The 15,623-nt window shown below is 40.1% G+C and overlaps 1 protein-coding gene across 7 annotated transcripts in view; it reads right to left on the reverse strand.

The window, feature by feature from the left end:
* lrrk1 (leucine-rich repeat kinase 1) overlaps window positions 1-15,518 on the reverse strand; it is a 66,018-nt gene extending 50,500 nt beyond the window's left edge. For 3 of the 7 annotated variants that reach the window (XM_035627963.2, XM_047331474.1, XM_047331473.1), the window contains exons 1-3: window positions 15,025-15,371; window positions 12,908-13,036; window positions 720-910 (exon numbers count right to left, since the gene is read on the reverse strand). In XM_035627963.2, the coding sequence (XP_035483856.2) occupies window positions 720-910; window positions 12,908-12,977 (261 nt within the window). In that variant the 5' untranslated portion in view covers window positions 12,978-13,036; window positions 15,025-15,371. Of the gene's footprint in view, window positions 1-719; window positions 911-6,909; window positions 7,038-12,907; window positions 13,037-14,984; window positions 15,373-15,410 lie in introns of those variants that run through there. The other 4 variants (XM_047331472.1, XM_047331470.1, XM_047331471.1 and 1 more) reach the window with 4 other exon arrangements.
* Between the last annotated feature and the right edge of the window lie 105 nt (window positions 15,519-15,623).

A 15,623-nucleotide genomic window follows, 5' to 3' on the forward strand; every position in this document is an offset into this window, starting at 1 on the left:
AAAAATCTAAGTTGTTTGTTTCTCGGGTCAAGCAAAGAAGCAAGGAGTGCTGTGCGCAAAAAAAAAAATCATGGCAACCAAAAGAAAACAGGACATGTGGTCACTGTTCGACAGTTGAGGTTGAGACAGGGATGCACTTTCTCCTACATTGTAAAACATTCAATGAAACGGGGAACATTTATTTTTAAAAGTTCAACTCTGTGACGTCAGATTTCAAAGAGCTCAAAGACGTCTCAAAACTAAAGACACTCATGGGAGAAGGAGACGGAGCAAATGTTGCTGCACAATATGTTTTAACATGCCACAACATGAGAGACAGCGAATGACCGACACACACACACACACAAAGTTTATACTGTATATATAATAAATATAAATCAATCTTAATGTTGTGTTAATGTTCGTGTTACTGTTTGTTGTGTTCCGTTCAAATGTTCATACAATTTAATGTTTTTGTATTTAAACTTTCATTCCAATGAAGCTCTTTGAATTGAGAGAGCGAGAGAGAGAGAGATTTTTGATTTTTAAAACACAGTGTTTATTAAGATTTACCAGAGAGTTGGCTCAGGTTGGTATTAAAAAATCCTGACCCATGCATCACTACTTATCACAACCAGCATAATACTGTAACCATAGTGCTCATGACACATGATGACCACAGACCAGGCAGCAGTGCAGTTGACAATGTGACCATCATGTGTATTTTTTGGTGTACTCACCCCATCGATCCGGGGTGTCCCTGCGCTGCACTCCATGCAGCAGGCTTTCTGGATCAGCTCCCTGGCAGCATGCTCCTCTCCTTCTTCATACGCGGCCTGGATGTTCTCCAGCGTGAGAGAAGAAGCGAGGGCAGAGCCGGCTCCCATACCATCCACCGATGATGCCTTGGCTCCCATTTCCTCCCCAGGGCCTGACAGCACAGAGGACACACCCAGAGGGAAAACAGTGGTCGAATGGCAGTTGTAAAGAGTATTTGTGAGGAGGAATGGGATCATATGGCAGCGTAGTGCAGGGTGAACGCATTGCATTAGGCCTGTAAGCAGCAGATGCCCAGAACTAGGTCATCTTATTAAAGAAGGCTCTCATGGTGTGAACAGAAGTACAGCTGAGTGGATTAGTGCGCAAAGGAAAATAATACTGGAAGGCGGAGTAGCACTTGACACTGAAAATCACAACCTAAAATCACAAAGATATTAGGATTTACAGGAAAATACTAATACTCTTGGATTAAAATGTCCAATGTGTGGTGAATGTTTTCATTCATGAGTGACAATTATTACATCAGTACAACAACTGCATGTGCTATCAACTTTAAATGAACTACAATGCCACTCAGTAGAGCATGTACAGTTAGGTCAACAGGGCGGCTGCGGCTCACGAGGTAGAGTCGTTCGTCCACCAATCCTGAAAGTTGGCAGTTCGATCCCAGCTTCCGCCAGTCCACATGTAAAGCTTTCCTGTAAAGCGCTCTGAGTGGTCTATATGACTAGAAAAGAGCTATATAAATACAGTCCATTTACCATATATATTTGGATATAGTTATATAATCAATATGGGCTTAAAGTGCGGACTCTCAGCTTTAATTTGAGGGTATACACATCCAAATTGGAGGAAGGGTTTAGGAATAACAGCTCTTTAATATGTAGTCGCATCTTTTTCAAGGGAACAAAGGTAATTGGACAATTGACTCAAAAGCTATTTCATGGGCTGCATGGGCTATTCCCTTGTTAATCCATCATCAATCAAGCAGGTACATGGTCTGGAGTTGATTCCAGGTGTGGCATTTGCATTTGGAAGCTGTTGGTGTGAACCCACAACATGCGGTCAAAGCTCTCAATGGAAGTGAAACAGACCATCCTTAGGCTGAGAGAGAGAGATAGCGGAAATGTTAGGAGTGGCCAAATCAACAGTTTGGTACATTCTGAGAAAAAAAGAGCGCACTGCTGAGTTCGGGAGCTCAAAAAGGGATGTACGTCCACGGAAGACAACAGTGGTGGATGATTGCAGGATCCTTTCCACGGTGAAGGAAAAACCCCTTCACAACATTTACCCAAGTGAAGAACACTCTCCAGGAAGTAGGTGTATCAGTATCTAAGTCTACCATAAAGAAAAGACTTCATGAGAGCAAATACAGAGGGTTCACCACAGGGTGCAAACCATTAATCAGCCTCAAAAATAGAACGGTCAAATTAGACTTTGCCAAAAAACATCCAAAGAAGCTAGCCCAGTTCGGGAACAGCATTCTTTGGACAGATGAAACCAATATCAACCCGTACCAGAATGATGGGAAGAAGAAAGTATGGAGATGGCTTGGAACAGCTCATGATCCAAAGCACACCACATCTTCTGTAAAACATGGTGGAGGCAATGTCATGGCATGGGCATGCATGGCTTCGGATGGCACTGGGTCACTAGTGTTTATTGATGATGTGACAGAAGACAGAAGCAGCCAGATAAATTCTGAAGTGTATAGGGATATACTTTCTGATCAGATTCAGCCAAATGCAGCAAATTTGATTGGACGGTGCTTCACAGTAGGACAGCAGATTGACAATGACCCAAAGCATACTGCGAAAGCAACCCAGCGTTTGGTGATGTCCATGGGTTCCAGACTTCAGGCAGTCATTGCCTGCAAAGGATTCTCAACAAAGTATTAAAAATGAACATTTCATTTATGGTAATGTTAATTTGCCCAATTACTTTTGAGCCCCTGACATGAGGAGACTTTGTATAAAATTGGATGCAATTCCTAAACATTTTTTATAGGATATTTTTGTTCAACCCCTTGAATTAAACCTGAAAGTCTGCACTTCAATTGCATCTCAGTTCAAATCCAATGTGGTGGCGTGCAGAGCCCAAATCATGAAAATTGTGTCCTGTTCATGGTAATTATACCAGAATTGAAATTTCATGATGGAATCAAAACTTGTGTCCAATATGCCTGAATATTATTCAGACATCTGATTACATTACATTTCCGCCACTACAGGTGGAAGTTCAATCCTGTGTTGCTATTAGACAAATAATTCCATACAAAGTATTTCAGACAAAGATGAAAGATTGTAGGAAAGGACAGTTAACTGAAATACAGGCTAGAATGGCTAGTCATTAAATTTCTTACCACCATGAACAAACTAATGACTTGGACATGACTAACATAAAAAATCATGGTCTGGTCATCAGTAGCACCAGGAGAAATCCCTCCGCATCGTTGGCCCTGTGAAGTTTGCAGCCTGTAGTTTATGTAGTTTTCTTAAAGAGTGTGTTCAAAGCATGGACATGCAGTTCTCGGCAGGCGGGAATAAGTCAGCATAACAATGGCACTCTCTTACCTTTTTTCACAAGGGTGCGGTCGAATTGTCAAATTTTACCTCATGATGTTTACCACTGAGATAAAAAAATAATACATAGGAAAGACAATTCGACCGCACTCTGGTTCTTGAACTGGTCCCATTCAGAATTATTGCAACCATGGTGCTACCCAGTGTACCAGTCAGCCTTTCATCAGATTTTGAGCAGAACCATTGTAATCAAGAAGGTCGTTGCAAAATGCACGAAAAAAGCAACAACTAGAAGCAAGATGATTTCATGCAAATGTTTGGACGGTACTTACAGATACTGTATTTATTGGAAGACCACTGCATGCTCTGTTTTCAATTTTTTTTTAACCATATTAAGACAACTATTAAAGATAATGGTGTAACATTACCTTTTTGCATCTCACAACTACAGGATAATGCTACATTATTCCAAATGTCATTTACAACTATGACATTTCATTTGATGTGATATAAAGAGATCAGGAAGTTCATGTCAGTGCACAACCTCAGGTTATGAGGAAGCAAGTGAATCCTGTTTTTCAAATGTAAAAGGGGTGAATGTTGTTGCACAGAATATGCCTGTTTAGAACTGGCAGTTGGACTGGCTTTTTGCACGATATATATTGTACATAGAGAAGCTGGTAAATAAAACCTCTGCTCATACATCATTTTCATGTTTGCCAGAGCAGTTATTCACTTCACCACCAAACACTTCTATTTCCGCTTTTAGCTTCGTCTGAGCTGCATGTGCCTGCTTCCTGCACACCACATTTTTTTTAAAATATATTTATGAATAATTAATACAAAGAGAGTCTGACTGGCCAGCTGAGGTTACATGAGAAAGGCTGAGACAGAGAAACCATTAGACACACGTGCCATCAATACTCTCCTTTCACAGCTTTCCCTAACCTGTCTAGGAAAGAAGACCTTGGGCGGGATGAGTCCACCAACATCTCCGCCAAAACGAAATGTCCCCTTTTTCAATATTTCATCTGATTTAGAGATGAAAGAAAACATACAATCCTGGCTTCTGCTACAAAAATAAGCAAAAGTGAAGACCAAACATCAGTGGATGTGATTAAATAGGAGCTGAGGAAAGCGGAGGAGAAGGAGGAGACTTTGTTTTTAAAAAAAATGAGAGGGAAACATGAGATCCTGTTACGGAAAACACAGAAAAACCTCAAGTAAAGTAGACTAATAAACCAGGTATCTAAAAGTGGTAACAAATACTACCACGGCAACCCTAGAAACAACCTGATGTGCACTCTTTTTCTGCACAAAACAGTGTGGTAATTTTTATACAAGGTAACAAAAGGCCAGGGATGTGATATTGAAAACACTTAAATATTTCAAAAGAATTGACAACTAAACTATTTAAGGTGCACATATTGCGTTTTGGTGTATAAATAGTGAAGAAATTCCTGTCACAATTTCTGTTAGGTCTTCTTCAGGTCGCTTTTTTTTGTTCACAACCCAAAGATGTTCAGTTAACTACGATGTTAACACCTGATAAAACAGCATGATCTCATATTTGAGGAGCTGGAAGAATCCAATGTTTTACATCTCTGCTTATAAAAATAGTTCAACAATAACTTGATTAACAAAAGTAGTTGTCTATACATTTTCTGTCAATTGACAAATGTTTTGACTTACTTATCATTCAGCTATCACACAAATTCCGCAGAACATATTGCAATCTGAACAGACCAGTCCAGTCCATCTCTCTTGTCAACTATTGAATAAAAGCAATTGAGTCCCAAAAATGTTTGAAGAAAAGCAGCTATGATGCCTGCCTCAAGGATTATGGAGCCTTAAGCAGCTTAAGCAGCTGCTAAACCAGCTAACAGAACTTCATTCATTTTTTTCAATGAATGCATTTATCTCTTCACCATCTCTGCATGCTTATTCAGAAGCATTTCTATTTTGTGAGAATTGTGTGAGGGAGTAACCATCACATAGCAGCAGGGGTTTAGGAGTGCTGATCAGTGTGAAGTTTCAGTATAGTATCCACCTTGATCCTTTCCACACATAACACTCATAACTTTCACTTTCTGTTGGTGCTGGACCACGAGAGGTAATCAGTTTCACATCAGACATCAACAGGAAAACCAAGCTGGTGGCAACAAAGCTGGTGGTCCTTTACATTAGCTGTCACACTCAATTATTACACAACCAAATGACAACTATTACTTTAAAACTAAACTTAAAGTTAAACCTAAACTTAATGTTTTTAGTTTTCCCCATGTATCTGCTGGACAGGAGAGTCTTTAATAAGATACTTTAATAAGTTGTCAAAACACAATTCATCTGCAAATGTAAGGTGTACTTATTTGTAAAGTCAGAGGGCTCTGACAGATATGAAACTGTCTCCCACAGTGGTGACAGTGATGGTAAAGGCCCAGACAGTCACACACAGGCTTCCTCTTTTTAGAAAACACTGCACTAGGAAAGGATCACTTTCACTGTGTTAATGAGTAAAAATATTAATGTTAATAGTTTTTAAGATTTTTATACAATCAAAGTATGTTTACATTTTTTCCACCAAAGCCATCCAATGCATTTACATCCTGTTATTAGCTCTCAGTATAACAGTTCTCATTTTAAGTGGCAGGATCCAGGAAAAAAATGCATGCTACACTTGTCAATAACAGTGTCACTGCTTAGTGTTTATTCTCCTAATGCTAAATCAGAGGGAGCTGTATTAAGTTACTGCTAATGCTAAACCAAACTAATACTGCTGCTAGTTCACAGTATACGAGTCCCAATGACAAATCTGAGAGTTTCTTTTATTATGGCCAGATGTTGATGCATTGTGCAGACCTGCCTGTCAAACAAGCTGAAATGTCAATGAAACACCTGTCAGGCAATGTGTTTAAATGGTTAGAATAAAAATAACCTTTTCAACAGTATTGTGTCAGGACTGACTTGAAAATGTATCCAACAACCCACCCTGTTTAGGTCCATCATAAGATTTTAGTGGGTGGATAGACGCTGCTCAAACACACTATCTGGGTTGTTTATGGGAAGCAATATTGCCTGAAGCCACCGCTACCTAATGGCTCCCTATTGTTTTGTGTTGTGGCAGCAAGCTTGTGACCTTGTGATCTAGTTTCATTGTTTCACAAAATAAAATCCTGCTGGTACATGGGTGGTGCAGAAAATTCTTTCACGTCCCTGGTGGTCCATACCTGGCGAGTGAACATGTTACGATTTATGTCATTCCCCTTTGAAATGTACCTTTTTTTTCTTGCTGAAAAGCCCCTGAAGCAACATTTAGGAAAAATCCCAATAACATCCTACATTAAACCCAGTGTAACACATCCACATGTACATTAGTGAAATGTATTCAGAGGATGGCAGCGGAACCAGGATAATGGATTCTCATAAAACAGCGTCTGCTGCATTAATGAGCTCTACGGTAGAAGCCATCAGATCTTTAACATCTTCAGACCACACTGGCTGATCCAGATATGACGTTGGTAATCTGCCATAGAGTAGATTTAAGGCTCTACAGTCCTACATGTGGAGCATATAAACACTGTTCCAGTCACCATTTAGCTCTGCCACTCTGCTCCTCACTCCTACTAACCTGCTCATAGCGAAGCAGAAAATCCTCCTCGTGCCACCATCGCACAGAAAGATGACTGTTCTCTTTTCATGGTTTCTCCTCACTCATTCTGCTTGTGTTCCCAGGATGATTTCCCTCCTCTCCCTCTGACTAGCTGAAGGGAGCGGGTAGGATGGAGGAGGCAGGGAGAGAGAGGTAGTGAAACGGTAGGAGGAGGGAGGGGGTTGGTAGAGAGAGGGAGCGGGTAACGATGCTCCTTTGTTGAAGAGCCACACCAGCCTCTGATCTTTCCTTCTCTCTCTACCCCTCACACTGTCAATGCTCTGATCTACTGCAATCTCACACTATCCGGTGGATCCTATCCAGTGTGACGACAACAACATCTTGTTTAGTCCGACCAAAAGACTTAAGATACTGTAGATAATCAGTTTCCATTCATATAAAACAAAGATGTAAATAAAGTAGGAAGTAAATTTAAAAAAGTAAAGACTTTAAAGAGCAGCAATGATTGTAGTATTCTTTTTGATTAATGACTCAAACAATCAATCTTTATTCAAATGATTGTTCACTTTTTGATTCACATTTTAAGTAAAAGTACCACTTTCTAAATCTGTCCACATGTAAGTTCACATTTCTTCTCTTTCCTTTCTTTTTCTCTCCGTGTCTCTCCTTTTCTATCCATATATTGAATAGAAAGGACTAAAGCCAGAGCCAGAAACATACAGACAACCCAAAATTGTAGCCTTCTCACGATGGGAAAAGAATTGCTTGCCCCATTTCTGTCGCTCTGATAAGATAAAATGGGCCAAAAAAGTAATATGGTGTACAGTTTCCTCTAGGATTCTTTTCAGCAGCGGGCGCAGGCCAACCAACCATAGAACTGGAATTTCCCAGATTGGGATCAATACAGATAGGGATCAGTACAGTTCATTTATTTATTAACAAGTCAAATTCAATACTATCTACAATACAAATAGACAGAAAATGGAAAATAAGTCCATCTAAGCAACAATAGGGGAAAAATATGATAAAGTGCATCAGTGCACAACATGTAACTCCATGTTGAAGATTTTCACTGGAGCTTAATTCTTAATGTAGTGGAGACCCTGGTGTAGTAAAGTGGTGTGGTTAAATGATTGTGGAAAATTTTGGTTGCACCTAAATTAATGTATGTGCCAGTGCGCCTCAACGTGAAAGGTAGTCAGACAACCATTGTAAAGTGATAAGTACCCAGATCATGGCAAGAATTGACTCTATTCATCTATGTGCACCATAATGATGTTACATCTTTTTCTCACAGGAGCTGTAAAGCAGGCAGACAACCTGACTCTCTCATTGTCAGCTCAAGACCAAACATGGACAAGCTGACACGAGCTAGTAAGGGTGTAACGATACAAGTATTTGTATTGAACCGTTCGTTACAGGGCTTTCGGTTCGTCACACGTGACAAACCGAACAATTCATTGTTATCCTAAATGCAGCTTAATTTGTGTGAAATATAATGTTCTCAGAGCCATTAGCTCAACAAGGCAGCCCACACTCTATAAAAGGCATCATGCTGTCTTCTCCTCCCCTCCCCAAAGCAAAACATTGCTCTCCAGTTCAAAGTATATATATATATAATATTATATATCTTTACATCTTACAACCTACAACATACATATATATATATATATATATATATATATATATATATATATATATATATATATATATGTATATATATGTTGTAGGTTGTAAGATGTAAAGATATTTTGGTTTAAGTATTATTTATTTTATGTGAGAAGTTGAACATGACAAATGTACTGAAAAACATTATGCAACTGCTGCCGTATAATGCAGTTGTATAAATACAACCACTACAAATGCTTTCGATACAGTTTGCAGCGCACGCTAATACTCATTGTCGGACTTTAAATATTCCACAGACAATTCTTTTAAACAATGTCCTCTTATTTTGAGCCTTGGGGCCTGTCTGTCGGGGGCGTCTTCTGCGGTAATGCTTACGCTCGAGTTAACATTTCCTGTCGTCATTTTCCCTTTTATCTCGCTCTCACTACTGACAGACTGATGAGCACGCTGAGGTATCCCAAACATAAACAGAGCTGCTGCCGGATGCTTCTTCATCACTGTGCTGAGTGCGTCAACCTGGCTGTAACTCTATTCCAGCCACATGATTGGTGCAGCACGGCACAATTCTCATCATCATTGGCTGTTCTTGATGTCTGTCAAAATATGGATGGAATTAGTTCTATCGAAGTTATATCGAGATTGTCTTTCTATTGAGGAAAAGTTATTTTGCGATAATTAGCGTTTTATCGCCCAACCCTAACCGAATGGTGACGCCACTGTGTTGTACCGAACCGTGAATTTTGTGAACCGTTACACCCCTACTATATAGACACCAGCACTTTCATCAGGTTTAGAGGTAGGTTTATAGTTAAATCCGAATGCTCGTTTCAATTATATCATTGGCATCAACTCATTATCAATCATCAAAATGAACAACATATTATGTTAAAACCAAACAAAGATTAACAATTTTTGTAAGAGGTAACCGGAAATCTGAGTAGATGTGTCGACCTGACAGTAAGAAAGCTCCACAAAGCTAAGTAATGTACATTTTAGCCTACCTGGTTACACATGATCACATAAATTAACATCCAGTTTGTAAATGTGTTACTTTCAAGACCCTACGTGTTACGAGGAACGACCTCGAGGGAAGTAAAACTGGCTGCTTGAAATCAGCCAATCAGGAGCGGCACTGCGCTCTGCTGCTCGCTGAGTAAGACAGTTTCAGTTTCAGGAAAGTATGGAAGAGAGCACTGGCATCGAAAGACTGTGCAGTTTATATATAGATAATATCAGATAGTGTTGCTGTACTTATTGCACTTATTAAGTTCCTAGAATTGTGTGCGTGCAACTACCAGTAAATAATACTAATATTTGTTATTTGTTTTACCTCATAATAATGTTACACTGTTTATTGCACTGCAATAATGTCGTGGCACGTTGCTGCTCGTTATTGTATAATGGCGGAGCCCCGCACTGCCCGTGTGTTTGTTTAGAACGTTATATATTACCGGAGGTGTTGCGTTGCAAGCCTTACATGTCTCAATTCAGAAATATTGTATGTTGTTCTTGTTCTCTGCATAATGTGTAACATTTATGTTAAAGAGGAATTCTGCAGTTCATAATTATTATATGTTCAGCTGAATTTAGCATGTTGTGTATTGTTGCAGTTAATGTGCAGTAAATTAATCTTTGAACAGGGATTTAGTATAACACTGCATTTAAGTCATATATAACAAAACTATAATTTAACTTCTTGATAGTGTTTGTTTATTATATACCTGCTAGGCATGTAATAACTATTTGACATTTATATAGAGTCTACATTTACTGATTTATGCCTCAATTTTGTTAGCATGATCATTGTTTTTAAAATGGAGCACTTGAAGCTGTTTTTGCCTACTTAATAAATGTTTATGTACTCTTATTGATTCTTGCACTTTTGGGTCATATCTTCATGGTTGAATGCACTTATGTAAGTTGCATTGGACAAAAGCGGCTGATAAATGAATGTAATGTAATATTTTTCGTTTACACATTTCTTTTTATGGCCATCGTTGTCCAACCTTGTGGTTAGCTACATTTAACTTATAAATTCAAACTCCCTCAAACAAAATTACATCGAAATAGCCTAAATGACACCACTGAAAGTTGTAAAATGAAATCTGATTTTAAACCGTCTTCCCTCCTGGTGTTGCGCAATAGCGTCGGGAGACAAACACGGCGGTGAAGAAGCCAATGTAAGAGCGGCTGCTGTCTGCGCTGCTGGATGCCGGTTTCTTTGCCTTGTGTTCTCTGATTGCTGCGGTTTCCTAACCGCTTCATTCTCCTCTGACACCAGCACTCCTGCTGTCTTCCTCTGATTTCAGGCTCGTAACGTTACAGACCGACCGTAATGTATGTGAAACCCAAACGAAACATATGGCCATTTTGTATTTTAATTATTTATGTCTATGTATTGTATATTTGCATCTTGATGGTCGCCACTGGCAACTGGCAGAAAAAAACAGGTCGCAAAAAAATTACCCACAGGTCCAAATCCCAGCAAACCCAATCTATCATTCCACCTGCAGAGATATCTCTGACGTGATACCTCAAGCTCACCTACCCATTTCTGGAGCGTGTATGAGTAAACAAATTTGGCAAGGAGTAGGCCTGGGCAATAGGGGAAAACATTTTATCACGATCATTTTTTTCATATTGATTGATCGATATATATATCAGGATATAAATCAAATCACGATTTCTGTCAAGCTTAAAGGTTGTGAGATGTTAAATATTATTTATTTTCTGTCAGAAGATGAAGATGACAAATGCACTGTTGAACATTATACAACTGCTGCTATATAATGCAGTTCTTTAAATACAACTGCTACACCTGCTACAGACTTTTTTGACACAGTGTTTGCTTCTTGTCGGACTTTAAACAGCCAAAATATCTCCACACGCCCCAATTTCTTGGACGATTCTTTTAAACAATGTCCTCGTCTTTTGAGCCTTGGATCGTGTCCGTTGGGACGGCGTCTTCGGTAACGCTGTCGCTCGAGTTAACATTTCCTGTCATCATTTTCTCTTTTATCTCACTCTTACTCCTGACGGACTGATGTGCACCCCGCAGAAGCCCAACATTAACATGTGAGCTGCTGCTGGCTGCTTCTGCTACGCTCTGCTGTGTGAGTCAACCTAACTTAATATGGCTGTAACTCTATTCCAGCCACGTAATTGGTTTGGCGCGGCGCTATTCTCATTATCATTGGCTGTTTGTGTTGTCTGTCAAAACATGGATGGAATTAGTTCTATCGAAGTTATACCGGCCGCGTCTTATATTTCTATCGAGCAAAAAGTTATGCCGTGGTAATTATCGTTTTGACATGCCACCTGATAGGTTAAGGTCAGAGCACACTGCCACACAGCCAGGCCATAGGGCAAGCATGGTTTTAACTACCAACCAGTCAACATGGCATCAGCTATAATAACACGAGCATGGGGGGCTCTGATCCGATATGCGGTCATTGTTTGTCAAAAGAAAAGTCAATCTCACCAGCTCTGGAAATCTGGATTGCTATGTTACACTGTAAAACTGTTTTGCGCCACAAGGCTATGTTTTTCACCACTGTCGGTTGGTTGGTTTGATTGATTATCAGCAGGATAGGATCGGACAAAGGGGCAGATCCAGAATTTGTTTGTTGTTTTTTTTAAATCACTTTTGTTATCACTTTTGCGAGATAGGGTGTTTTTTTGATATTGTAACTGATATCCCAGGGAATAATGCATGGATCTTTATGTAAAAAAAAAAAAAGACTTATTTAGGCAACTGATATCTATGAGTGTGTACAATTTAGTGCAGCTTGATTGAATTCAAGAGGACTGTTTGGCCTATGGGCTCTGCTGAGTACCATTCTAGTTAAACATGCAGGGGCAAGATGGTCACAAGCTGAAAAAGTCAACCAGCACAATGAGACATGTCCCCACTTCTGACGTGATAGGCAAATAGGAAAACATCATTTAAATGCAAAATAACAGCAGATCAGAGCAGCTTCTTTATTGCTGGGGAAAAATTCTGGCTCATATTCCACCGCCAGCTTTAATCCTGTGGCATATGTTTTAAACTGTGTTATTGTGTCTTGAGCACACAACTGTTCTACAGTGTGCTTTTTTATTTTAATGAGACTAAAAACAGAACTTTCTCTGTGTGTGCACTGAGGACAGTCTTCTTCATTTATCCAGTCAAAAGGCAGGTCTGTGGTTCTCAACAATCACAGTTTCAGTTCCCTTTTTGCAAAATGTAAGCACCGCTGCAGTCACTTCACACATCCATACATATCTGTTTACAGTAACTTCCTTCCTGAACTCTCCTGATGCTTCCAACACCACGTCAGGAAAACCAGGCCAAGTGTAGTAACCGGGTTTTAGAGAGGGGTGGATGAGACACAGGCAGATTACTCACTGCTTTGCCGCTCCATGTTGCTGGAAGAGCTTCCACAGTCCTGGGGAAGGCCGACGGACCAGTAGGACATTCCTCCTGGAGTCACTGACGAACCGCTATCAGTGCAGAGACATGGATTCAGCCGTCACCCTACACAAGGACAGAGCAGCAGTGATGAGGAGCAAAGACGTGCAGCTCTCTAGAGCCATCAAAAACATTATAGAAACATTCATACAAGTAAAAACGACAAGTAATTATTCCCTTTCATTTTAATAGTGAAACATTGAGGAGCTGTGCTGGGATTTTGGGGTCTTTTTTCACAGTTTGTGGGCCGACAGGCTTCACATATACACACATTTATGTGCCAAACACTGAAAAAAAGTGATTTTTGTATAATGTCACCTTTAAAAGTAGAATTTCTTAATGAAAATGAACATATTAAATGCTTTTATTTGCTTAATTTAAATCCATTGATTGAAATGTATATACCCTCATTTAATTACATTAAAATTAATTAAATGTTAAATTTGATCCATTTTAAATGTTTTTATCTAGGTATTTAAAACTGATATAAATAAATGGAACATTTGATTTAAAGGGGCAGTAAGCGATTTTTCGAAAGAGCTTGCTTCTCTCTGTGATGTTGCTGCTCTGGCCGGTAAGGTTTGAATCTTCACTGATCTCACGGTTAGATTAGATTACAATTTTCCTGTAAACAATTCGATAACACGATGCATTCTCCATTTTCGATATTACTGCACATCATGGCTACGTTATCATCAATGAATCAAAAGCAGTCAGATATATATATGAACTCCCTTTTTTATTTTAACTGCTCTGAAAAATGACACTTAGCAAACAGCAACTTAGTGTAAGCTTTTTTATTTATGTTACATTACATTTTATTTAGAATCGGTTTTTGGGTTGCCTCAGCAAAATTTTAAGTGATTTTAAGTTGGGCTTTTATCGTGACAGGGCAGAACGGAAGAAGTGAGCGGATGCGCTGTAGTGTGTTTGACAGTGAAAAATAAAGTTGTTGTTCCATCTTGGATCATGCTGGTTCATACTACGGTCTCTGTGTTGTTATTTCGTATAAATTACACAGTACAGGCGTAACAATAAACGCTCGGTTACAGCATCAATTCCACGTCCGCATTGCGATTCATCGTAGAACAAAAATAATTTCAACGCCCCTACTGGCCGGGCCAGGAAACTGCGACATCGGGTGGGGGACTGACGTGCTAACCACTAGGCCAAAACCGAGGCGTTTGCAACGCCACCACTAGCATGACTCTCAATGTGTCGTTGAGTAATGATTACAAACTTCACTCAGTGTTGAGAGTTAAGGTCCCTACCTTTTTTTCGATTTTGATTTGCAGAGGGCTGAGCCGAAAACCCCGATTTTTTTTTCAGCCTCCACACAAAAGTGACAGCTGACGGAGGAAATATTTGCAGATTTTTTGGTATAAGTGTGTTTCTTTTGAATCGCTTCCTGCCCCTTTAATTCAGGTGATAATCTCATATATAATTATAACGTATAATCTTTTTTTTTATTTAATTATAAACATATACACAGTATATACGCACACAATTCTTTTTGTCGCAGATTAAACCGACAACCTTCTTTGTGCATTGTGTCAGATCTGCAGTGACCCACAGGGCAGGAGACTGCAAACTCCAGTGATACATGTACTGGAGGGAAAACGTAATTTTGCAGCAGAACCACAAGCAGGAGTGAGCGTCGTGAAGATCTTCGGTTTGTGTGTAGGCCAGATGTCTGACAACATCTGCAGGGATGAATGACAACCCGGTGGCCGTAGAGGTGGCCTTTGACGAGCAGAGCCTCAGAATGTGCATGTCCTGACGATTGGAGGCTTTTGCTACAGTTGATATGTGACGTAAATCAGTGTTTTCTGGGTCGCACTCAAAGCTGAAAACACGACGAAGGGCAGAGTGTGGGAAATAAAGCGAATTACAATTGAATGTACGTTACGTCCAAATAAGCTTTGGTGGGACTGGTTTTGCTTTCCTTCACTGACAACGTCACGTCCCAAAGCAAAATATATATTTTTTTTTTTTTTAAAAAGTGAGCACTCACTTGCAGCGAAATGGACGGACCACACATCATCAGAACTCACCGCCTGTTCGACAGCTCCGGGCGCGTTCAGAGCTGTGAACTTCTCACCGCGGCGACGGGCACGGAGTACCGAGTGACGCTGACATTTCACTGGACTTCCTGATTCCACGATGCAAACTTTCCAATCTACGCACACGCCGTGCCAGGGGCAGGCTGGCGGTTGGAGGAGAAGCGAACCAATCTTTTCTACTCGTATTTCTTCTTCTGCTTCTTTTTTTCTCGAGTTGACACGAGCCAAATTCACATTTAGACAACAAGTCGTCTTCTAATTCCTAACACGGTGTTTAAAAAAAAACAAAAAAACAACGAGTTCATTTTATTTCCTAAGTTCCCCTTAAGCGGTGCATGTATTTACTGACTGACACATGTTTAGCCCTCGTGGCTTACCGTAGCTGTTCCAGCTCACTGCGGACACCGACTCGACTCGGCTGCTGACTCTTGTTTTCCTCTGTCACTCTTGGAGGAAGATGACCCGCCCCGTGAATCCATGGCCCCGAACCTGCCTCTGATTGGCGTACGTACGGCCCGAACCTGCCTCTGATTGGCGTACGTACGGCCCGAACCTGCCTCTGATTGGCGTACGTACGAAGAGAGCGCCGT

This window comes from Scophthalmus maximus, chromosome 4 (assembly GCF_022379125.1).
Source record: "Scophthalmus maximus strain ysfricsl-2021 chromosome 4, ASM2237912v1, whole genome shotgun sequence".
Classification (NCBI taxonomy): Eukaryota; Metazoa; Chordata; class Actinopteri; order Pleuronectiformes; family Scophthalmidae; genus Scophthalmus; species Scophthalmus maximus.